Source organism: Hylobates moloch, unplaced genomic scaffold, assembly GCF_009828535.3.
Source record: "Hylobates moloch isolate HMO894 unplaced genomic scaffold, HMol_V3 SCAFFOLD_21, whole genome shotgun sequence".
Lineage (NCBI taxonomy): Eukaryota > Metazoa > Chordata > Mammalia > Primates > Hylobatidae > Hylobates > Hylobates moloch.
In genome coordinates, this window is record NW_026652296.1 from 9,154,900 (window position 1) to 9,180,681 (window position 25,782).

The window sequence follows — 25,782 nt, forward strand, 5'->3', positions numbered from 1 at the left end:
TGTGTGTATAGTGGCAGCAGCCCCTTTGGCTGGGGCTGGGCTCCTGCTTGCCACAGGCCCCTACTCAGCCCTCTTTGCTATTTGCATCAACACTCTGGCCCCTGTCTTGGAGTTTGCAACCCTCATGCCTTTGACCGTAAGCTGAGTATGTCTGGCTGAGGCCATGAGAATATTCTGACTCGACACCCGTGCGACGCCTCCTGGAAGGGAAGAGTGTGTGCTGTGGAACTTTACACTGGGCAGATCCAGGTGACAGCCTGGCCTAGCTTTGCCACATGCCAGCGCTGTCACCTTGGGCAGCTTCATTAACTGCTCTGAGCCTCGGCTTCCTCTTCTATGTGGATCCGTGTTCTCCACCTCAGCGCTATTGACATTTGGGGCCAGATCATTCTCTGGTGGGGTCTGTCCTGTGTGTTACGGGATGTTTTGTAGCATCCCTGGCCTCTGCCCACTGGATACCAGCGTTACCTCCTTCCAGTTGTGACAAGTACAAATTCCCCCAGATGTTGCCGCAGGTCCCCTGGGGGACAGAATCACCCAGTTGAGAACCACTGAAGATGCTCCCCCAGTGCGGTGCGTGAGGCTGGAAGGAGAGCCTGAAGGTGAAGGGCTGTGTCAGTCAGCATTCTCTTCCTTCTTTTTTTGTTGTTTAGCTTGTTGCAGATTCTTCCAGGAGTGATCTGTAATTGTGCCAATCGCTCTTTTTTTCAGAGGGAGGGGGGACGGGGACACAGTCCACTATGTCACCCAGGCTGGAGTGCAATGGCGCGATCTCAGCTCACTACATCTCCACCTCCTGGGTTCAAGCGATTCTCCAGCCTCAGCCTCCTGAATAGCTGGGATTACAGGTGTCCGCCACCATGCCTGGCTAATTTTTGTATTTTTAGTAAAGACGGGGTTTCACCGTATTGGCCAGGCTGGTCTTGAACTCCTGACCTCAGGTGATCAACCCATCTCGGCCTCCCAAACTGCTGGGATTATAGGCCTGAGCCACTGCACCCAGTTGGAATCACTCTTAATCCTGTGCCGTCTCTTTCCACCATGCGTCCGGTGTGCAGCCTGCTCTGAGCCTAGAAAAGATGAATTGTGCCTCTTAGAGGGGCAGCTGTCAGTGTGGGAGCCCTCATAGACGCAGAGGAACAGACGCTGTCGTGGGCCAGCACAGAGCACTCGCTGTCCCTAAGGGCAGTTGACTACTGTGATTCCCCTGTCTCTGAGCCCCCTTCTGCCTTTGTGTTCATGGCACAGCCTGTGAACCCAGATTCTCGGCTGTGCATCTGACCTTCGACCCCGTGTTATGTTTAGGTGGCCCTGGTACAGTGGACCGAAAGCGTGGGCTTAACCCTGGTGGGCCGAGACCAGTCTTCCATGCAGCTGAGGACCCCTGGCGACCAGATCCTGAACTTCACCATCCTGCAGATCTTCCCTTTCACCTATGAAAGCAAACGTATGGGCATCATCGTGCGGGTGAGTCGTGTTTATTCATGGCTTAAAGTGGTTAAGAACCCCAGGTGTGCTGCGTGTGTCCCTGTGGGTTGACATTCTTTCTAACCCTCTTTACCGTGATATCTGTCACCCACACTAACGAGGGAATATAATTCCCTAAGCAGAAAGGAAATTAGTTCATTGATTGGACACACCCCGTAACTGTGATCAGCTTATGGTATCCCTGGTTCTGGAGTGAAAGTTAAAGAGAACATCCATTGGGGATTTCTTGGTAATACATCTCTCATTCCCTTTTGTTTAATATTAAATATGTATTTTTTATTGAGGTGAAATTCACATAATATAATCATTTTAAAGTGAAAAATTCAGTGGCGTTTAGTCCATTCACAGGGTTGCTCAGCCACCAGTTCCCTCATGTTTCAAAACATTTTCATCACTCCAAAAGAAAACCTTGTGGCCGGGCGTGTTAAAAAATTTTGCCAGTCTGAAGAGTCTGATTTGATTTGATATGTTGTTTTTCTATTTGCTCTTTTAAAAATTTTTAATTTTTAAATTCTTATTAAAAGAATTTATTCATAAGAATCCTCCCACCTCAGCCTCCCGAGTAGCTAGGACTACAGGCTTGCAAAACCATGGCTGACTAATTTTTAAATTTTTTATAGATAAAGGGTTTCACTGTGTTGCCCAGGCTGGTCTCAAACTCCTGGCATCAACCGATTCTCCTGCCTGGGACTCCCGAAGTGCTGGAATTACCGGTGTGAGCCACTGTGCCAATTCCTCTATTTTCTCTTTTTACCCATGGAGATCACACTTTCCATCCTGGGGAGCCTGGAAAATCTGGTATTCATATGCCACTTAGCCTGGTTGTTCTGAAGTCTGCATGATCATCTGATTTTTCCAAAGGAGCTTTAAAAATACAAAGTACTTGGTTCAATCCCACACGTATTTTGGAATGGGGTAGTTCTTCACATTATTTAGCTTGGTTGGAGAAAACTCTGCTTCAGATCTTAAGAATCTTTGGAATAAGGCGCTTTCATCTTTTCTGTACTTTTTTTTTTTTTTCTTAACAAATGAGAATCCTCTCCACCCTGATCTATCCAAGTGTTTCATGCCTCATGGAGGAAAGAGATACTTGCACATGCATTTTTATAGCAGCACAATTTGCAATTGCAAAAATATGGAACCAGCCCAAATACTCATCAGTCAACAAGTGGATAAAGGAACTATGAGATATATATATATATATATGTATGATGATGAAATGCTACTTAGCCATAAAAAGGAATGAATTAATGGCATTCGCTGCAAACTGGATGGGATTGGGGACTATTATCTAAGTGAAATAACTCAGGAATGGAAAGCCAAATGTCGTATGTTCTCACGCATAAGAGGGAGCTAAGCTATGAGAATGCAAAGGCTTAAGAATAATACAATGGACTTTGGCGAGTCAGGGGCTGAAAGGGTGGGAGGAGGGTGAGGGATAAAAGACTACAAGTTGGGTTCAGTATATACTGCTCAGGTGATGGGTGCACGAAAATTTCATACATCACCATTAAAAAACTTATATAACCAAACACCACGTGTTCCCCAAAAACCTTTGGAAATAAAAAAAATAGCGTGCATTAGTAGAAGTAGAAATTGATAACGTAGGTTGCTGGGCACGTGGCCCTGCCCCCTGCCTGCTGGTGGAGTATTTTCAGTTAAGGCTTGGCTTGTCAACTTCTCCTTCAGCCTTACAGGTTCCTTAACTTCAGACCACCTCTTAGAGCATCTCGTTCTTCCATAGCATTCATCACACTGAAATTCTTGATTTCCTGAGAGTTTGCTTGTCACCACCTGTCTTTTCTCCCTGTGGGTTAGAACAGGGGCCAGGATCCTTTTGGTTCTCCCATGTCTCCCGTGCCTAGCTTTCCTGCCTGGCACACGGTAGACTCACAGTCAGTGCCGAAGTGAGCAGGATTCAACAGTGATAGCCAGTTGTCTTTTTTTTTTTTTTTAATGTTAGGGAAGTTATCAAATAAGATACTTAAAATAAACAACTCACAGTTTTTTTCTCGCCCTCCTAGCTTTTCACCACTCTTCTCCTTGATCATTTACCGTGTAGCTTTAGTGCCATGGGCAGCTCTGGGGTAGTAGTAGAAATGGTAGTAGCCACTAGCAGCAGTAGTAGTAAGAAGAATGACAGGAATGACAAGTAACATTTATTTATTTTTTGAGACACAGTTTCACTCTGTCACCCAGGCTGGAGTAAAGCGGTGCCATCTCAGCTCACTGCAACCTCCACCTCCCAAGTTCAAGCAATTCTCTTGCCTCAGCCTCCTGAGTAGCTGGGATTACAGGCGTGTGCCACCATGCCCGGCTAATTTTTTGTATTATTAGTAGAGACGGGGTTTTGCCATGTTGGCGAGGCTTGTCTGGAACTCCTGAACTCGAGTGATCTGCCCACTTTGGCCTCCCAAAGTGTTGGGATTACCCCGCCCAGGGGCTTACTGTGTGCCAGAGGCTGTTCTAAGTGATTTGCATAAAGTAACTCATTTAATACATAACCATGTGAGATAGGTACTGTTAGGACTGATGTTTGGCAGAGGAGAAAATTGAAGTGGAAGGAGGCTCAGAAACCGTTCAAGTTCACACAGCTGAAACTGAGGGGGCTGGGAAACCTGTCCAAGTTCACACAGCTGGAATTGGGGGTGGGGGCTGGGAAGCCTGTCCAAGTTCACACAGTTGGAGTTAGTGGGGCTGGAACTCACTCCAGGCTGCCTGGCTTCCAGCTCCCAGCTCTCTACCCCAGGATTTGGGGGTTAGGGCTGGGGTGTGACGAGAGGGACATCGAAAAGCTGACAAAGGACCCACGGTAATGTTAGGGTAGGATATTAACTATGTATTGCTTCATAACAGATTGCCCCACATTTAGTGGCTTAAAACAGCGTTATGGTAATCCCCACTTATCTGCAGGTTCAGTTACCCATGGTCAACTGCAGTCTAAAAATATGAAATGGAAAATTCCGGAAATAATTCATAAGTTTTAAGTTGTGTGCCATTGTGAGTAGTGTGACGAATTTCATGCCATCCCACTCCATCCTTCCGGACATGAATCATCTCTGTCTAGCGTACTCACGCCATCTACCTGCCTGCTTGCTAGTCACTCAGGAACCCTCAGATTGGCTGTTGTGGTATTGCAGTGCTTGTGTTCAAGCAAGTCTTATTTGCTTTTATTACAGCATATTATAATTGTTCGATTTTGTTATAAGTTATTGTTGTTAATTTCTTACTGTGCCTAATTCAGAAATTAAACTTTATCATAGGTATGTATGTGTAGGAAAAAACATAGTGTATATGGGGTCAGTATTATTCGTGGTCTTAGACATCCATTGGGGTCTTTCTTACAAGGAGATGCATTCCCTTACTCCAGAAAATGTGTTTCCCTGGAGTAAGGAAGTTCCTCCTCTCCTCTTCCCTCCTGTCACCTTCCCTCCCCTCCCTTCCTTCTCTCTCCTTCTCCCCTCCCCTCCCCTCCCATCCTGTCCCCTCCCTTCCTTCTCTCTCCTTCTCCCCTCCTCTCCCCTCCTCCCTCCCTCCCTTCCTCCTTCCTTCCTTGTTCTCTCCCTGCCTCCCTTCCTTCCTTTCTTCCTTGCTTCCTTCCTTCCTCCTCCCCTTCTCTGTTTCCTTCCTTCTTTTCTTTTCTCTTTTCTCTTCTCTTCTCTTTTTCCTTCCTTCCTTCCTTCCTTCCTTCCTTCCTTCCTTCCTTCCTTCCTTCCTTCCGTCCATCCGTCTGTCTTGCTCTGTTACCTAGGGTGGAGTGCAGTGGCATAATCACGGCTCACTGCAGCCTCGACCTCCCAGGCTCAAGCAACCTTCCTGCCTCAGCCTCCCAAGTAGTTGGGACTACAGGTGCACACCACCATGCTCTGCTAATTCTTATTGTTTGGTGAAGATGGGATCTCACCATATTGCCCAGGCTGATCTCAAACTCCTGGGCTCAAATGATCCTCCCGTCTCGGCCTCCCAAAGTGCTGGGATTACAGGCATGAGCCACCACACCTAACTGGGGACTCTATTTTCTACATGCTATCTGATAGTTTCTGTGGCCAGGACAATTTCTGTGGCCAGGACAATTTCTGTGGCAGGCTTGGCTGGGTCCTCTGGCTCAGGGTCTCTCACAGCCTGGGGTCAAGGGGTTTAAGATTCTATGGTGGTAGGATCCACATACAGACGTCAGTGTTGTTGGCAAAGTTTGGCTCTGGGTGGGCTGTTGGACTGAGGGCCACCCTCAGTGCCTTCCCACGAGGGCCTCCCTGTAGTCAGCTCCCCTGTCAGCTACCTCTTCAGAGTGAGCAGGTGAGAGTGAATGAGATGGCAGTCACAGTCTTCTGTCACCCACTGTCAGAGGTGACCTCCCCTCACGTCAGCCTCATGCTGTTATCAGAAGCAAGTCACTAGGCCCAGCTCCACTCCAGGGGGGTGGCTGACGCACGGCATGAGTACCAGGAGATGGGGGGCATTACAAGCCACTTTTAAGACTTCTGCCCAGGAGGAGATGGAGGTGGCACTGAGCTCTTGTGTTGAGGAACCAGAGACGCACACCATGAATATGCTTTGAAACGTCACACATTAGGGGATTTTTTTTTTTTTTTTTTTTGTGACGGAGTTTCGCTTTTGTTGCCCAGACTGGAGTGCAGTGGTGTGATCTCAGCTCACTGCAACCTTCGCCTCCTGGGTTCAAGTGATTCTCCTGCCCCAGCCTCCCGAGTAGCTGGGATTACAGGCATGTGCCACCGTGCCCGGCTAATTTTGTATTTTTAGTAGAGATGAGGTTTCTCCACGTTGGCCAGGCTGGTCTCGAACTCCTGACCTCATGATCTGCCTGCCTCGGCCTCCCAAAGTGCTGGGATACAGAAGTGAGCCACCACGCTCGGCCCTGTGTTAGGGGATTTTTATGTCCAGAGGCCGGCCAGTAGGTTCTTTCAGACTCTGCAGGACCTGTGTCCTTGGCAACTCTTGGGTGGAGAGGGAGCTTTCTCTCCCACACAGCTGCTGCTTTTCCCACTGGTCCACACCTGGCTGGATCCCTGGCTTCTAAACCGTATCTTGAGTGTGCATCTGATGTCAAGAACATCTGTGGTCTGGGAGCAGCAGCATAGATCCTGTGGGTGGGGTGTTTCCTGGGGAATGAGTGTCATTATCTCCTATGGAATTACTTTAATTTTGTTCCAGCCTGAATTTTTTCAAGATATAGGGCCGTGGGCTCTGCTAAGGTCATTTGAGGGTTGACTCATCATTGAACAGTCCCTAATATCAGCCATCCTAGAATAAGTGAACGGCATACGCCACGCTTCATCTAGTTGTGAAGGACGTGTTATATTTTTTTGAGATGTGGCTCATGTGTCTTCCAGCAGGAAGAGCAGGGACTCTGTGCTTAGAGTCTGTGATGCTGTCAGATGGGCAGATCTGTTTTTGTTTTAACCTGGCATGCCCCCCTTCCCAGGTTATTAAAAAACATTTACAGTTAAGGCATTTAGAACAAAAAGTTACAAGTAAAGAGGGGGATTAAAACTGCCCTCCCTCTCTCCCTCCCTCCCATCCTTTCTTCCTTTCTTCCTTCCCTCTGTTTCTCTCCCTCTCCCTCTTTCCCTTCTTCTGTTCTTTCTCTTCTTTTCTTTCTTTCTCCTCCCTCCCTTTTTTCTTTTCTCTTCTTTTCTTTCTTTCTCAAGACAGAGTCTCACTCTGTTACCTAGGCTGGAGTGCAGTGGTATGAACATGGCTCACTGCAGCCTTGACCTGCTGGACTCAAGGGATCCTCCTGCCTCTGCCTCTTAAGTAGCTGGGACTACAGGTATGCACTGCCATGCCCAGCTAAGTTTTAAATTTTTTTGTAGAGCCAAAGTCTTTCTATGTTGCACAGGCTGGTCTCAAACTTCTGGCCTCAAGCAGTCCTCCCACTTCAGCTTCCCTAATTACTGGGATTACCGGCATGAGCCACCGTGCCTGACCAGTTCATCTCTATTTTCACCCCCTAAAAGACCTTTTACCTTTTCAAGGGATTTCTTTTCAGTCTCTTTTCTAAGCATATCTGAGTGTTAATATCTACACACATTTTCATAAAATTAGCACTGAACTCCATAGAAGGCTTCCTAAACTTCCTCCCTCATTGAACTATATGTATACGATGAGAATTTTCTCATATTATTAAAATCTGATTTTAGTGATTTTTAATGCATGTGCAGTGTTCTGTTGAAAGAATGTGCCACTATTTCATTCATTAACTTATTTTTTGGCTGCTTAGGCTGTTTCTCAATTTCAGTTTTTTTTGAGACGGAGTCTCACTCTGTCATCCAGGCTGGAGTGCAGTGGTGCAATCTCGGCTCACTGCAACCTCCGCCTCCTGGGTTCAAGTGATTCTGCTGCCTCAGCCTCCTGAGTAGCTGGGATTACAGGCGCCTGCCACCACGCCCGGCTCATTTTTGCATTTTTTAGTAGAGACAGGGTTTCACCATGTTGGGCAGGCTGGTCTCGAACTCCTGACCTCAGGTGATCCACCAGCCTTGGCCCCCCAAAGTGCTGGAATTACAGGTATGAGCCACTGCGCCTAGCTTGTTTCTCGGTTTTGACTACTAAAAATAGTGCCGTGAATGTCCATCTTGGGGAGGTTGTCTTTAATGAAATAAGTATTATTTTGCTATTTTTTCTCATTTTCTGACCTCTTTATCTTTGGTTGGGTGGGTGGAACTGGGCCTCTGGGGCTTTTGGACTAGTTCTCCCCTTGGCACAAACCTCACCGCACTCCTCTAATGTGGTGGTTCTCATCCTGGGGGCATTTGAGAATGTCTGGCAACCTTTGTGGTTGTCACAGCCAGAGGCTGAGAGTGCTACTGGCATCTCACAGGTGGAGAGCAGGGATGCCGCTCAGCATCCTGCAATGCACAGGACAGCCCCCACCATGAGGAAGGGCCGAGAAACCCTGTTATGATGTGTTCATATAACCCAAATGCTGTATGCAAATGACTGTCCAATTAACTGATGTGAGGAAGTTTTAGTTCAGTTGTAAAACCTCTTCTAGGCTTTGTACGGTGGCTCCCGCCTGTAATACTTTGGGAGGCCAAGGCAGGAGGATCACTTGAGCCCACGAATTTCAGTCCAGCCTGGGCATCATTGCCAGACTTCACCTCTATAAAAAGCAAAAAAATTAGCTGGGCATGGTGGCGCACACCTGTAGTCCCAGCTACTGGGAAGGTTGAGGTCAGGAGGTCGAGGCTGTAGTGAGCCATGATTGTGCCATTGCGCTGTAGCCTGGGCAACACAGTAAGACCTTGTCTCAAAAAAATAAAGAAAAAGAAAAAAGAATAAGAAAAAAAAGAAAACTTCTCTTGACTTGGTTTAGTGACTGTGGACAGCCCCAGTTTGGGTCTCTCCTGTCTCTTTTAAACACATGTGAGCACATGCACAGTGCAAGATGGCACCTTCGTGCACCCACAAAGCAAGGCCATTTCCTTGTGTGAATCTCTGTCTCTTAAGAAATCAGGCAAGGTTGGAGAAGGACTCGTGTGCTGTCTTTTTGCAGGAAGGTTGTGTCCCCATTTTGTTTTTGTGGCGTACAAGATGTTCCAATGCCTTCTCCCCCTTCCCACGTGGAGCCACGGGTTTGGATCGTGGCTGTAGATCATCATAGCGCTGTCATTGCTGGACTAAAAGAGGCCTTTGAGCAGGTGCCAGATGCAGACCACAGTGGGAAAAGATGAGGCCCCCAAACAATGCCACACAGCCGGCCGATCTCTGTAAATTTATGGCGTAATCTTGCCATAATATGGGAACGAAATAAACTTGTGATGAACTCCGTGGGAGGAAGTGACTCATGGGAGGGGATCGTTGATGCGGTATTTATATTGGACAGAACTTGTGAACTCGCCCGAGCCCTTTTCTTAGTGAGGAAGCTGGGCTGGGAGCATCATTTCCTACAGCCATGTTGTTGAGCACCCTTTGGTTGTTGGGGGGAAGGAAAAAATAAAACCTCTGATGCTTTAATGTGCAGACCCCACAGCTCTCTTTGGCCTGTGTCAAGAGCAGGCATAGCCGCAGTCTATCAGAGATAAAGTGTGCAGTTGAACGCTTTTAAACGTGGGTGCCTGTCTTGGCCTGGGGGTGCTCTTATGAGTCAGCATGTTGTTCTAAAAGATTGTCGGTGATTAAGGGGCATTTGAAAGTTATTTTAAAAGAGGAAACTCTACCACTAATCTGATTTTGGATATTTCTGTTCCCTGAAAGGGCTGCATAGACAAAGTGGCCTCCAAAGGAGCCTGAAACCAAAGAACAAGGCAGGCAAATCCAGTTTGTCATTAAAGGGGAAACTTACAGATGGAAGTGTGGTTTTTGGGGGAGCTGAACAGACAGAAGTGTAGTTTTGGGCGGCAGGAAAACAGGTGGATCTCCACACTGTTACTCCCTAGACCCAGGGCTTATACCACAGGGAAAGGGTCCACGTGCCCCAGCAGGACAATTACGGGCACCTTCCAGGAGAGGCAAGAAAGCTGTATGTGTCATCGCCTGTAATTTGTGCGATAACATCGAGGTTGACATGTTCTTACGTGAAGGACGGTGAATTAAGTAGGAATCGGGGGTGTTCACGGGCTAATCAGAAGTCAGCATGGCGCATTTGCACCTGAGATGCAGTCACTTTTTTTTTTGAGACGGAGTTTCGCTCTTGTTGCCCAGGTTGGAGTGCAATGGTGCAATCTCAGCTCATTGCAACCTCCGCCTCCCAGGTTTAAGTGATTCTCCAGCCTTGCCTCCTGAGTAGCTGGGATTACAGGCATGCACCACCACGCCCAGCTAATTTTGTATTTTTAGTAGAGACAGGGTCTCACCATGTTGGCTAGGCTGGTCTCGAACTCCTGACCTCAGGTGATCTACCCACCTGAGCCTCCCAAAGTGTTGGGATTACAGGCGTGAGCCACCACACCCAGCTTGAGATGCAGTCACTTTTGTCTCCACGGTTCCATATTCAATGAAGACTTTCCGGGCATTTATTCTGGGCTTCCTGGAGCAGCAAAATTTAGGCACAAGGTATTGATGGCCATGCTCAATTTTCTTGCCTATCTTTACTGCCTCCCACCTCCCAGCGACACGAATCACTGGGGGAAAATGGGGGAAGGATCTGTGGCTGCGCCATCCATTCCTCAAAGCCAGGACTTCTCAGTCTCAGCACTGTTGACTTTTAGGGCTGGAGGAATTCCTGGTGGTGGTTGGGGGTGTCCTGTGTGATGTAGGAGGGTGAGCAGCACCCCTGGCCTCCACCTGTCAGATGCTAGTAGGACATTGCCTGTGTTGTGACACCTAGAGTGTCTCCAGACATTGCCACATGTCTCCTGGAGGACCACATTGCCCTGTTGAGAGTACTGGGCTGAGCCTTGTTCTCTACGTACAGTATGGCTGGGGGACTTGGGAAGTCACTCTCATCCCAGCAGCAGTTATACCACTGAGGGGCCCTTTTTGTGCATCAGTCTCTGTGCTACATGCTTGATTCCTGTTTTACAGATGAGAAAACTGACGTTTAGGGAAGAGGAGTAGCTTGTCTAGCTGCACACAACTAGAAACTGGTACTTGGCCCAAGCATTTGATGCCTGTGCCATGGTGCTACCCACTACCCACAAAATCTGGTCAGGGTGAACTGAAACTCTGAGTAATTGGATCTCTAGGCAAGTCCTTAGTTAGACGTAGGGATCTGGAATTATTCTTAGCTGAGACAGTCAGTTTGCCCCCAGGAGACATTTGCTAAAGTCTAGAGACATTCTGGTTGTCACCATGGAGGGTATGACTGGCATCTAGTGCGTAGGGGCCAGGGATGCTGCTCAACATTGTACAGTGCACAGGAGGGGCCTCGCAGAGCAAAGAGTTATCCGGCCCCAAATGTTCACAGTGACGAGGTTGAGACTCCCTGTTCTAGTCCTTATCTTCCCTATTCTTTCAGTGGACCACAGTTTGATGATATCTGCAGTCCCAAGTGTAAATCTAAAATCATAGCATGTGAGTCTATTCCAGTTGAAATAATAATAACTTCCGAAACAAAGGTCTTAAATCCATTTGATCTTGCTTTCATCATTGAAAATCTTCCAAGTGCTTTGAGTTTTCCTTTTACTTTCTGTAGCCTTTACCCCTAAATGAGGCCCCTTCTCGATTTTCATCTTCAGCCAAGTGAAAAAACATTGGTGTCTGTTAAGTGCACTTTGTACACCGTCTGTCATGGGAAGTGGGCTTTGCAGCCGAAAGAGGGTGTTCCTTTCAGTTTCTCATTCCTTCCGGCCTCCCTCTCTAGGATGAATCAACTGGAGAAATTACGTTTTACATGAAGGGAGCAGATGTGGTCATGGCTGGCATTGTGCAGTACAATGACTGGTTGGAGGAAGAGGTAAGCAGGCCTTGGAAGCATGTTTTGCAGAGGCAGCCCCTTGCATGGTAAGGTGGGTCTCTGTATTCGTTATTGGTGGCTGTGTAACAAACCACCCTGAAATGTAGCTGCTTAAAGCGGCACCCATTTAATATATAATGGTTTCTGTGAGTCAGGGATCCTGGTGTGGCCGAACTGCATCCTCTTCTTGAGGGCCTCCCACTGGCCGTAATTCAGATGTTGGCTGGGGCTATGGTCTCATCTCAAGACTTGACTGGGGCAGGATCCACTTGTGAGCAAACTCAGTTGTTGTGGGCTGCATTCAGCTCCTTTTGGACTGTTGAACTAAGGGTCTCAGGTTCTTGCCGACCGTTGGCCAGAGGCCGCCCTCTATTCCTTGCAGGTGGGCCTCTCCCATAGGGCCACTCACAGCCTGGCAACTGGCTTCATCAAAGAGAGCAGGCGATGGAACAGGAGAGGGCAAACAAGATGGAATTCACTGTCTTTACTAACCTGATCTCAGATGTGACATCCCCTCACTCTTGCCCATTCTGTTTGTTAGGGACAAGTCACTAGGTCCAGCACACACTCAAAGTGTAGGCGATTATACCAGAATGTGAGTTGCAGGAGGTGGGGTCTGTGGGGGCCACATCAGAGGCTGCACAGTCCAGTTTGTGACATGGACAGTTGGCCAGCAACAGGAGGGAGGCAGTGCTCAGGCTTTTCAGGCCATTTTTGTCCCATCTCTTAGCTCTAGGTGGGGAATTTACATTTTGCATTAGATTCTCCGTTTGAGGATTGCAAACTCAAATGCCTACAGTGGCCTGGCAGTTAATGCAAATGAACAAACAGGTTGTGATTTTGTGCAGAGTTGCACTTTGCGTGTAAAACGTGCTGGAGTGTTCTTCACTTGACACCTCCACTTCCTGGGAACACGCGGAGGCCACCGCTCCTCAGCCATCATTGATTGTGGTTATTTGGGAAAATGCATCTGGTTTTGTCAGGTGCTCAGTTTTTCCACCCATTCAGCAATCCAGATTCGTGTGTGAGACCACACAATGTTGACTTAAATTTGGAAACATACATGTGCTAGTCGAAGACGACCTGTGTGTGGGCCATGTTTGGCTCACTGGCTGCCTCTCTGCAACCTCCCCTGTAGAAAGCTTGCTCCAGGGAGGATTGCCGTAGGGGAAAGCAACTTTGCGATTTGCCATTTTCTCTGTCCCTGTGGGAGGGGCACATCCACTTGGGCACTGGTCCTTCCCCAGTGAAGTCAGGAGCTCTCAGCACCGCTCCCACTCTGACTGTGGCCTGTTTTTCAGTGTGGCAACATGGCCCGAGAAGGGCTGCGGGTGCTTGTGGTGGCAAAGAAGTCTCTTGCAGAGGAGCAGTATCAGGACTTTGAAGTAAGTTGTTTCGGGACCTTTCCATTACCTTTGCAGCCCTGCCTGCCTCCCAGTGACTCCTTCCACCATCCCTCATCCTGTGCGAGCCATTCTGATGTCGTTTCTGGGCACACCGGGTTCACTGTTGTTGAAGTCCTTTGCACTGGCCGTTCTGTCTGCCTGGAACTCTCTTCACCCACAGAGCCCCATGGCCCATTCCCTCACTTCTTTTGGGTCTCAGCTCAAAAGCCATGTCCTCCAAGAAGTCTTCCTGGACCACTTGTCTAAGACTCCTTCTCACTTTCCATCCATCACACCATTTCACTTTTCTCATTGCACTTGTCACTATCATTGCGTGCTACCATTTGGGGCCAAAAAATATGTTTAGGAGTTGAATCTGGAGAGGCCAGAAAAATATAAACTTGACCCTGTTCATATTTTTTTTTTTAACATTCATCTTATCCATCTCCTTTTGGGAATAAAATATTTTTGAAGGCAGGGACTTTACAAGTCTGGTTTGTTCTTCTTGTTTTTTTTTTTTTTTTTTTTTTTTTTTTTTTGAGACAGAGTTTTGCTCTTGTCACCCAGGCTGGAGTACAGTGGTGTGATCTTGGCTCACTGCAACCTCCACCTCCCAGGTTCAAGGGATCCTTCTGCCTCAGCCTCCAGAGTAGCTGGGATTACAGTTGCCCACCACCATGCCTGGCCAATTTTTGTAGTTTTAGTAGAGACAGGGTTTCACCATGTTGGCCAGGCTGGTCTCGAACTCCTGACCTCAGGTGATCCACCTGCCTCGGCCTCCCAAAGTGCAGGGATTACAGGTGTGAGCCACTGCGCCTGGCCTGGTTTATTCTTATATCCTTAATAGTTAAAGATAGTCCTTGGCACATGGTATGCCTTCAGGAAAATTTGGCATAAATCATTCTCTTGGAGCCCTAATTTCTTTTCTCTTTTTTTTGCACACTTATTTTGAGACAGGGTCTCACTATGCTGCCCAGGCTGGTCTCAAACTCCTGGCCTCAAGCCATCCTCCTGCCCTCAACCACCTTGTAGCTGGGATTACAAGTGTGAGCCACTGCACCTGGTTCGGCTCCCTAATTTCTTTTCTTTTTTCTTTTTTTTTTTTTTTTGAGACAGAGTTTTATTCTTGTTGCCCAGACTGTAGTGCCAATGGCACGATCTCTGCTCACTGCAACCTCCGCCTCCTGGGTTCAAGTGATTCTCCTGCCTCAACCCCCCAAGTAGCTGGGATTACAGGCGTGTGCCACCATGCCTGGATAATTTTTGTATTTTTAGTAGAGGCAGTTTTGCCATGCTGGCCAGGCTGGTCTCCAACTCCTGACCTCAGGTGATCTGCCCACCTCGGCCTTCCAGAGTGCTAGGATTACAGGTGTGAGCCACCACACCCGGCCTCCCTAATTTCTTTAAGCTGTAAAAATGTTTGGGTTGAACCAGATTATTGACTTGTTTATTGTCATCCCGTCCCATAGATGGTGTGTTCCCTGAGGGGAGGGTCCTTGTCTTGTTTACTGCCGTGTCTCTGGTGCCTGGCCTAAAGCCAGCGTGCAGGAATGCAAGGGAGGGAGGCGGGACACGCTTCGTGGGGCCCTGCCCTGCTCCACGCGGGGAAACTGCCTGGATCTCTCTTTAATATATTTGAGTTCTTTGTAAGCCATTATTTAACAAGCGTTCTAGCCCTGATAAATGCTACCTGCCTTTTAATTTTAAAAGCATGTGCTTCGAGCGGGCCCATTAGGAGATGACTGGTTTTCCTCCAGGTTTTTGCTAACATGATAAAGAGAAGAAGCGGAAGTTTGGGTTGATGGTCTTCAGAAGCTCGACTTGGTCTTTAGAAAACCTGGTGACCCACAGTTTGGTTTACAAAGTGCATGTTGCGTATGGGAGAACTTACTGTTTTTTTGAGATCTTGGGTTGTGCCCGTCCCTGAGACAACCCAATGAGGTTGGTGCTGTTATTGCCATTTCGTGGCCACGGCTCGGAGAGGTTAAGTGACTTGCTGGAAGTCTCCCAGCAGGTGAGTGTAGAGTGTTGGGTGGGACTCAGGTCTGTGCAGTGTCTACATGGAGGACTTGTGAGGAAGCCAGAAGCCTGTGTCACCCCTGTGGGGTCCAGCGCACCTGCTGGGGTCCCCCACCCTGTGTGGTTGGGATCGGGCGTGGCCCTTCCACTCTTGGCACTGGCCAGTCAGCCTGGCCTCTCCTCACCCTAAGCAGTGACTGCATCTGCTGGTGTGTCCCAGGCCCGCTACGTCCAGGCCAAGCTGAGTGTGCACGACCGCTCCCTCAAAGTGGCCACGGTGATCGAGAGCCTGGAGATGGAGATGGAACTGCTGTGCCTGACGGGTGTGGAGGACCAGCTGCAGGCAGACGTGCGGCCCACGCTGGAGACCCTGAGGAACGCTGGCATCAAGGTAGGGCAGGCTGGCCGCAGGGAAGGGCACTCCAGGGCAATGCCAGTTATCCCTCAACAGTGCAGGGAGATCAGAGGGGGAAAGGGTGGGAGGAGCAGCAGAGGAGACCAGGAGTGCCTTATCTGCAGTGGGCCACAGCCACTGTTTCTGCCTCTCCAACCCTGATTTTTTTTTTTTTTGAGAAGGAGTCTCGCTGTGTCGCCCAGGCTAGAATGCAGTGGCACGATCTTGGTTAACTGCAACCTCTGCTTCCTGGATTCCAGCGATTCTAGTGCCTCAGCCTCCCTAGTAGCTGGGATTACAGGCACGTACCACCACGCCTGGCTAATTTTTATATATTTGTAGATAGAGGGTTTCCCCATGTTGGCCAGGCTGGTTTTGAACTCCTGACCTCAGGTGATCTGTCCACCTCGGCCTCCGAAGTGCTAGGATTACAGGTGTGAGCCACTGTGCCTGGCCCTCCAGCCCTGATTTTGGAAGACATCTTGTGTAGCGTTTGCCTTTACTGTACTGATGACTCCCCTGACACCACTGGGCTTCCTGGTGCTCAAGGCCGAGCAGTGTCCAGCGTGCATGGCTGCTGATTAAATTCTAGTTGAGTGATAGGCACGCCGGTCTGTCTGCCGTGTGGCTGAGTGAGTGAGTGACCACCCAGCAGAGTGACCGCCAGCGCCATCACACTGTCGTATTAGCATTTTGCACTCTACTAGTGGCGGCCCAAAAAAAATACTAGGAGTTGAATCTGGAGAGGCCAGCAGAGGGCGCGTGAGGACCTGGTCCTCAGTGGACCAAGGGAGGTGTGAACAAACAAACTCATTGGCCTGGAGCTCCTGGAGACGTGTGCCTGCCACCGGCCTCCACTCCAGAGTGGCTCTCTGCTGCATCCTGGGGCCTGTCCTTTCAGCAGGGCCATGGCAGGAGGACAGGTTAGACGCCAGGCGACATTCAGGCCCACTGGGGACTCCCACCCCGCGTGCCTGTTTCGTTGTAAATCCAATTCTGTCGCTTGCATTTAGCTCACAGGCCTGGTTCATCATAAGGAAATCACCAACGGGACCTTGCTTCTGGAAGTCTGGCTGCTGGAGGCCCATTTCTGCTTCATCGTGGGGTCTGCAGTTGGGCCCTGGCCATTCCTAAGACTTCTGGAGTTTCCATTTTCTGCTTCTATCTTTGTCCTGGGGTTTTTCTCCTTCTCAAAACTGTGTTATCCCAAGACGAGATATTTTATTCACAGAGTGTGCAAGTGACTTACCTTTCTAGTTTCCTGTTAGATGAGAGGAGGAGGGGAGTGCCTGGGATGGGGCAGGTTAGTTGGTAATTAAAGTCTAAGATACTATCTTGCACAGGAAATTTTCTTTTCTTTTCTCTTTTTTTTTGAGACAGAGTTTCGCTCTGTCACCCAGGCTGGAGTGTAGTGTAGTGGTGTGATCTCGGTTCACTGCAATCTCCACCTCCTGGGTTCAAGAGATTCTTCTGCCTCAGCCTCCCAAGTAGCTGGGATTATAGGTATGTGCCACCATACCTGGATAATTTTGTATATTTAGTAGAGACGGGGTTTCTCCATGTTGGTCAGGCTGGTCTCGAACTCCTGACCTCAAGTGATCCACCCACCTCGGCCTCCCAAAGTGTTGGGATTACAGGCGTGAGCCACCGCGCCTGGCTGCACAGGATATTTTCTAAGTCAGCCCCTCGTATGGATGTAGAAACTGAGACCGAGTGAGGCGTCTCCATTCCCCAGGTTCTCACATGAGAAGCAGCAGAGCCGGGACTGGAGCTGGGGTCTTGGACCCTTCCTGTAGTACCTTCCCTTCATCCCAGCATGGGACATTAGCCACGTCGTGCACCTGATCGTTCTTTTCATGCTTTTCTGGAACTTGAACTTCCCAATTCCTTCCCCAGTGTTTGTTCTCTTACATCAAACCCTGAGAACTATGACTAAATGAGGCTCACCAAAAAGAATATTATTTTTAGGACAGGCGGGATATTGAGGGAAAATAGACCCAGCTAGGGGAGAGGGCCCAGGAGGCTCAGCCCTGAGAGGTGCCCAGTGCCTTCCTTCTGCCCGTCTCACTGCCTGGGTCCCCATCCTACGTCTCCCTTTATTTCTTCTGTGACCCTTGGCAAATGACTGAAGCTCTTAGTGCTTCCATTTCCAGCCTCCAGAAGCTGTCATGAAGGTAACAGGGAGCTCAGCGTGGGTGTTGGGCACGTAGTGGACACTCGGGAGACATTTGTCGTGATCTTCTTTCCTATACTTTCCCTACTATCCAGATTTTCTTTGACCGATAGCCCCAAGACTGCTCCCAGCTGGGAGCAAAGAGAACAAAGAGAACAAAAGGGTTAATGAGGTAAAATCACAGAGCAGGAAGCACATTCCATGAGGACTCTGAAGACCCGGATTCTGGGCCTGGTTAGAACAAGAGGTAGCTGTGCGGTTTGGGGCAAGTCACCTCCCCTCTCTGAGCCCACAGCAGAGAAATGCAGTGTGACCTAATGCACGATAAGGAAGAACCCGACTCATTTACGGTCAGTGTTTTATAAGCTGAGTTAAACCCCAGGAGGGCCTGTCTTGCCCATCCAACTACATAGAAAGTCCACAGCGTCCAAAATGAGTGTTTCCTGTAGGACAGAGAAGTGCCCCCTCACCTGTACAGCCTTTCCCTTCTTTTAGGATATTTATCACTTTAAGAAAAATCCTCAGAAGGGGAATTATGCGGTCCAAGGACCGAGCTTCATAGTACCTCCTGTAGTGTGTGGCCAAATGGCCCTTTCTAGAAGCATCTGCCAGTTTTTGCCGCTACCAGCAGTGGTTGCTTGGAGTCCCAGAGCCCTTTGGCCAGGGCGCTTGCTGTGTTGTGTTGGGGACAGCACGAGTCGGCAGGAGGTAAACGGAACATACCAAGTTCAGCTCCATGTTCTTGGAAACTCAGCTGTTGCAGATGACAGGCCGGCCTCAAAAATGAATAAACAGGACCTCTGTCATGCCATGATTTCAGGTTTGGATGCTGACAGGGGACAAGCTGGAGACAGCTACATGCACAGCGAAGAATGCACATCTGGTGACCAGAAACCAAGACATCCACGTTTTTCGGCTGGTAAACTGTCCTCTGTGTTAGGGCCATGTGGGGGTGATGTTCAGTTTGTCCTATAACCTCCTAACTTCGAGTGGGCCCCTTAAGAAGGGAGGGGGCAGCATGTGAATTACCTAGGGTGGGGAGCATCAACCACGGTTGCTTTGGATGGGATGATTAATGACCCCGGCGCCGGCTGGAGAGTTCCTTCCAGTAGTGGTTTAGGAGCACCTCCTTCTAGTCCTGCGCTAATGCCGTGCTCTTAACCTTTTGGGGGTCATGGTCCCTTTGAGAAGCTGATGAAAGTCAGGCACTCCCCCCGAAAGATGCAGACCCACTCATACACATGAAATTATGCATGGGATTCCTGGGATTTCACTGAACCCCTGAAAGTCAAGTCCTTGGATAAGAAAGAAATTCCAGGCCACAGATGCTGGTCTATCTGCCCTCCTGAGCGGGGAAGCATTGAGGACCATTGAGGAGCCCTTTGAAGGAGGTGAATTGGATGGGCAAATGAGAAATCTCCCGCCCTTGTGGCAGGCATTGACGGAGATGATGTGCACATCAGGAACTGCTACCAGTGAGGACTGTGCTAGGCTTTATTGCACTGGGGAGGTGGGGGGACCGGGTCCTCTTTGGGGCAGGATATAGTAATCCCACTGATTTGAAACCAGAGCCACAGTGGCAAACAACTGGAGGGTCTCTAGATGTTTGGGGGTTTCCCCCTCACCCCTGCCTTTGGTCCATAGCACACAGAAGCTTCAAAAAATCCAGGGGTTTTTGAAATAGCATAGTGTTGTGTAGAGGCAGGTATAGTCAGTTCTCATCATTCACAGATTCTTGGTGAATTCTCCTCCTCCTAAAATTTATCTGTGACCTCCAAGTCAGTACTCTTGATATTTTCACGGTCATACGTAGAGTGGCTTAAATATATATATATATATTTTTGGAGATGGGGCCTTGTTCTTATCACCCAGGCTGGAGTGCAGTGGTGCAATCTCGGCTCACTGCAACCTCCACCTCTGGGGTTCAAGCAATTCTCCTGCCTCAGCCTCCCAAGTAGCTGGGATTACAGGCGCCTGCCACCAGGCCTGGCTAATTTTTGTATTTTTAGTAGAGACAGGGTTTCACCATGTTGGCCAGGCTGGTCTCGAACCCCTGACCTCAGGTGATCCTCCCACTTCAGCCTCCCAAAGTGCTGCGATTACAGGCGTGAGCCACTGCACCCGGCCTAGAGTGGCTTAAAACTTTAGCTGCCTGAGACATACATTCCCACCTGAGGTTGAACAAGGCCACACACTCCCTCCTTCTTTCAGCCTCATGTGACGAACAAGTGTCCTTTCTGCAGTCCATTAAGTATCAGGTTTTTCGCATTTTTGTGCTTTTTGTTGGCAGTTTGTCGTTTAAAATGGCCCCAGCACAGCGCTTCTTTGTTGGCTCGTGTTCCTAAGTGCAGGGAGGCTGTTGATGTGACTTATGGAGAAAATGCATGTGTTAGATGAGCTTCCTTCAGGCATGAGTTGCAGCACTGGTGGCGTGAGTTCAGTGTTAATGAATCCAGGTGTCTTTAAATAGAAACACACATAAAATAAGGTTATATATTTGTGAAGATATTGTGACCAGGGGCAAAAACCTAACCCTGTATTTCCCTTACAGGTGATGGTTTAGTATTTGCTAATTCAATGTTCACAGTGACTTTAGAAAACGTAGCTACTATGAATAATGAGAATTGACTGCCTGTTCTAGAATTCAGGGATTACAAACTAATGACCTATGTGCTAGCCACCTGTTTTTCTAAACAGCAGGTATTTTGTTTTATTGGAGTGTAGACAGACCCGCTCGTTTGCGTATGGTGTACGACTGCTTTTGGATTACAACGGCAGAGCTGAGTGGTTGTGATGGAGACCATGTGGTCCTCAAAGCCTACAATAGTTAACATCTGGTCCTTTACAGAAAAGTGGCCCAGCCCCTGCTAGGTGCCTGGCTCTGCATACCTGTGCTACAGCATACTAGCCATGTGCCTTTAGTCAGGCTAGCAAATGTCACCATGCTTCAGTTTCCTTAGGTGCAAAATAGAGCTGTCTTCTTTTTGGCATCTCATAGAGCCGTTGTGAGAAATAAATGAGAAAAATCCACTGAGTGTGTAGTCCATTGCCTGGCTTAAAATGAAAGTACAGGCTTTTTTTTTTGAGACAGAGTTTTGCTCTTGTTGCCCGGGCTGGAGTGCAATGGCGTGATCTCGGCTCACCACAACCTCCACCTCCCAGGTTCAAGCGATTCTCCTGCCTCAGCCTTCCCAAGTAGCTGGGATTATAGGCATGCGCCACCAAGCCTGGCTAATTTTGTATTTTTAGTAGAGATGGGGTTTCTCCATGTGGGTCAGGCTGGTCTCGAACTCCTGACCTCAGGTGATCAGCCCACCTCGACCTCCCAAAGTGCTGAGATTACAGGTGTAAGCCACTGCACCTGGCCTTTTTTTTTTTTTTTTTTTTTAAAAGACGAGTCTTGCTCTGTTGCCCAGGCTGCCAGTGCAGTGGCATGATCTCGGCTCACTACAGCCTCTGCCTCCTGGGTTCAAGTGATTCTCCTGCCTCAGCCTCCCAAGTAGCTGGAATTACAGACGCCCACCACCATGCCTGGCAAATTTTCTATTTTTAGTAGAGAGTGGGTTTCACCACGTTAGCAAGGCTGGTCTCAAACTCCTGACTTCAAGTGATCCTCCCGCCTCAGCCTCCCAAAGTGCTGGGATTACAGGCGTGAGCCACTGCGCTCGGCCAGTACAGGCATTTTTAGTCCTGGGGGAAATTGTAGGTGGTGGTTGGCACATGGGCTCTCTTGATTCCTGCAGAATCATAACCAATAGGATTCCATTTGGTGCTGCCTCTGGTGGCAGGGGAGGGGAGGGACCCCTGGCTGGGGTGGCCGTTGTCTTCATGTGGGCTCCTGGAAGCCACTGTTTATTGTTCTGTCATCTCCGGAGAGCAATGCCTCCTTCTCCATCTCTGTTCCCTTCCAGGTGACCAACCGCGGGGAGGCTCACCTCGAGCTGAATGCCTTCCGCAGGAAGCATGATTGTGCCCTGGTCATCTCGGGAGACTCCCTGGAGGTGAGCTTGGGGACCCCTGAGAGCCAGTCCTCCCAGCAGCCTGGGGCTTATCTGGCTTCAGCAGGGGCGCTGCAGGCTGGGTAGCGACCTCCACCAACGCACCACCTCTCCCTCCACCCTGCAGGTTTGCCTCAAGTACTATGAGTACGAGTTCATGGAGCTGGCCTGCCAGTGCCCGGCCGTAGTCTGCTGCCGCTGTGCCCCCACCCAGAAGGCCCAGATCGTGCGCCTGCTTCAGGAGCGCACGGGCAAGCTCACCTGTGCAGTAGGTAGGCGAGGCTCAGGCTGTGCCGCTGGCCCTGGCCTGCCGGTGCGCCAGGCTCCCTTTCCCTAAGAATGTTTGGACACTGCTGCTCGTTCTTCAAATTCCCCAGGCCCCTTTGTTCAGGTCATGATTTTTCTCCACTTCGCAGACTTTGGCTCTTTTTGTTATTATTTTTAATATTTCCCTTGGAGAGCAGATAAACATGTGCCAGGCCTCTACTCCTTTGCCAGTGGCTCAAGAGTGCAGCCTTCCAGGGGGTGGAGACCACACACTGTGGGGTTGGATCTGGGTTCAGATCTTTCCACTGGCTTTTCCCAGTGGGTGCCCCAGGTGGCTTCTTTCACCTGTCTGAGCCTCAGTTTGCTTTTGGTAGAATGGGAATAATAATTGTGGCTTCCTTAAATGGTGTCACGAAGACTAAAAGGGGTCACTGTTTTTTTTTTTTGTTTTTTTTTTTTTTAAAGACGGAGTCACACTCTGTCGCTGGGCAGCTGGAGTGCAGTGACACAATCTCAGCTCATTGCAACCTCCGCCTCCCGGGTTCAAGTGATTCTCCTGCCTCAGCCTCCCAAGTAGCTGGGACTACAGGCGCGTGCCACCATGTGTGGCTAATTTTTGTATTTTTAGTAGAGACGAGGTTTCTCCATGTTGGCCAGGTTGGTCTCGAACTCCTGATCTCAGGTGATCTGCCTGCCTCGGCCTCGGCCTCCCAAAGTGCTGAGATTACAGTCATGAGCCGCTGTGCTCAGCCTAAAAAGGATCACCTTTAAAATGTGCTTGCCACGCTGCATGGAAAGCGTCCAGTAAGAGCACCACAAGTTGCTGCTGATGGTAATCCTGGGGTATCCCAGCCTCCGAGGAGGACAGGTGGTAGTAACTGCCTATGTGGACACAGTCCCACTGCTGCTGCTCGGTGCCGGGACCCTCGACAAGCTGCCTGGGCTCTGTGACGCTCAGCCACTCTGCCTGTGAAACAGGATCTTGGTAGTGCAAGGGGTTGGAGAGATGGAATGGACAGGGCAGGCCAGGCACTCAGCAAGCGCTCCGTGAAAGACGAGAGTGCAGTAAAGACAAGCATACGTTCTTGTTTAAGGTAAGAATGAAACATCTTTTCTCTCTGGTCTGTGTGGCTCACAGGGGACGGAGGCAATGACGTCAGCATGATTCAGGAATCTGACTGCGGCGTGGGAGTGGAAGGAAAGGTGAGTGTTTCCCTCTGCTCGGCTCCACTTGCTGTAGTTTCTTGGTTCTTTTTCCCTCAAAGACACAGCTTTAAGCCTTCTGGAAATTCCAGATAAAGAATGATAAAACATAAGGAACCATGTGTCATAGTTACCTCGTGTCACCGGGAAGATAGAGGTCTGTATTGCTACATCTTACAGACAGATGAATGTTGGCTTTTTGTTTGCCAAGGCCTGAATTTAAAAAAAGAAAAAGTGTTTCTAGGCCGGGTGTGGTGGCTCACGCCTGTAATCCCAGCACTTTGGGAGGCTGAGGCAGGTGGATCACTTGAGGTCAGGAGTTTGAGGCCAGCCTGGCCAACTTAGAGAAACGCTGTCTCTACTGAAAATACAAAAATTAGCTGGGCATGGTGGTGAGTGCCTGTAATCACAGCTACTTGAGAGGCTGAGATAGGAGAATCGCTTGAACTCGGGTGGCAGAGGTGGCAGTAAGCCGAGATTGTGCCACTGCACTCCAGCCTGGGCAACAGAACAAGAGTCCGTCTCAAAAAAAAAAAATGTTTCTCTATATTCTTAGGGTATGGTAAGTATACTTCAGACTTCTCTGGGACAGTCAGCATTGTCAGTAAAAGCATTAGTTATCCTGCTCCGTGCTGATCTCTTGGGTGCTATGGAAGAGTGTGGCTTGGTTCACTTCTCACCAAAAGGCCTTGGCAGGTATAATTTTTAAAAGTTGGTGTGTTAGGAAATATTTTTTCTGTCTTTTTCTCCTTGCCAGTTGTGCGCTTGCCTCTTATAGTTTACTCGGCCCTAATTTGTGACCTCTAATGACAAGAGGCAAGAAGATGGGTCACCGAGTTTGTTAGGACTGTATGTGAAGGGCCGGAAGCGGTGGCTCACGCCTGTAATCCCAGCAGTTTGGGAGGCTGAGGCAGCAGGATCACTTGAGCTCAGGAGTTCGAGACCAGCCTGGCAAACATGGTGAAACCCCATCTCTACTAAAAATACAAAAATTAGCGAGATGTGATGGCACATGCCTGTAATCCCAGCTACTCAGGAGGCTGAGGCAGGAGAATCACTTGAACCCCGGAGGTGGAGGTTGTAGTGAATCGAGATTGAGCCACTGTACTCTTGCCTAGGGGAAAGAGCAAAACTCCATCTCAAAAAAAAAAAAAAAAAAGAAAAGAAGTGTGTGTGAAGTATAGGAGTGCCAAGGCCCGGAGGGAGCAGCAGAGATGCTCCCCTGTCCATCCTGTTGCATAGCTTCATGACTTTGGCTAGCCCATAGGGCTTTTTTTTTCCCCTCTTTCCCACCCTTTCTGGTTCTCTGGTTCTCAGCAAGATGATGATGATTTGAAGTTGCAGAGTGAAATGATTTTTGAATGAGATATATCAGAAGTCTGTATAGATTCCCTGAATACAGTTTTTAAGAAGCATGTTTTTGAGTTTAATGGAATTCTCTACCAGTTCTTATAAAAATTAAAGCATTTTCCCTTCAATTAAAAATGGTATTCTGATTCCTTTGTTTCTTGGGATATGAAAGTAATAGTGCTCACTATAAAAAATTAAAATAATCTAGGCCAGGTTCAGTGGCTCACACCTGTAATCCCAGCACATTGGGAGGCCGAGGTGGGCAGATTACCTGAGGTCAGGAGTTCAAGACCAGCCTGGCCGTCTCTACTAAAAATACAAAAATTAGCCAGGCATGGCAGTGGGTGCCTGTAATTCTAGCTACTCAGGAGGCTGAGGCAGGAGAATTGCTTGAACCTAGGAGGCAGAAGTTGCGGTGAGCGGAGATTGTGCCACTGCACTCTGGGTGACAGAGTGAGACTGTCTAGAAAATACATATAACATAAAATAAAAGAATCTAGAAGTAAAACGCATCTTTTAGGTAACTGCATCAATAACCAGTGAGTAACACTGGTTATTCTCAACATTTTTTCTGTGTGTATATTACTGGTTATGAGTGTGTATATATTTGCTATCTATACACACATCTTACACATGTATGTGTGTATATATAATTTTCATGTATTTTTTTAAATTGAAAACACACTGTACATTTTGTTATGCAGCTTGCTTAAATCTGTTACATCATGGATTTGTTCCTACATGAGAGCATACAGAGCCATCACTTCTTACTCTGACTCTACCCTTTTATTTTGAAAAATGTCAAAAGTTGAAATACAACAATGGAAAAGTTGAAATAGAACAGTGAGCATCCATCTACGCTTCACTTTGGCCAGTTGTTACTATTTGCTACATTATCTTTCTTTCTTTGAATCAGTAGAAAGTAAATTGTGTGTAATGTTACCCCTAAATATTTCAGCTGGATCTCTTTAGAACAAGGACATTCTCCCACACAAAGAAAGTAACATCATAACCACGCCACGCCCCGCCCTGCCCCGCCCCGCCCCCACCCCCACCCCCACCTCATGTAACATTGATACAATGGTACTATATAATATTCATGCTCAACCCCGTGTAACATTGATATAATGGTACTGTATAATATTCAT

The 25,782-nt window shown here is 48.6% G+C and overlaps 1 protein-coding gene across 1 annotated transcript in view; it reads left to right on the forward strand.

The window, feature by feature from the left end:
* ATP9A (ATPase phospholipid transporting 9A (putative)) overlaps positions 1–25,782 on the forward strand; it is a 135,328-nt gene that overhangs the window by 93,821 nt on the left and 15,725 nt on the right. The window contains exons 14-21 of the mRNA XM_032143172.2: positions 1,306–1,467; positions 11,753–11,845; positions 13,147–13,230; positions 15,470–15,640; positions 18,637–18,735; positions 21,728–21,817; positions 21,942–22,086; positions 23,220–23,284. Of these exons, the coding sequence (XP_031999063.2) occupies positions 1,306–1,467; positions 11,753–11,845; positions 13,147–13,230; positions 15,470–15,640; positions 18,637–18,735; positions 21,728–21,817; positions 21,942–22,086; positions 23,220–23,284 (909 nt within the window). The remainder of the gene's footprint in view (positions 1–1,305; positions 1,468–11,752; positions 11,846–13,146; positions 13,231–15,469; positions 15,641–18,636; positions 18,736–21,727; positions 21,818–21,941; positions 22,087–23,219; positions 23,285–25,782) is intronic.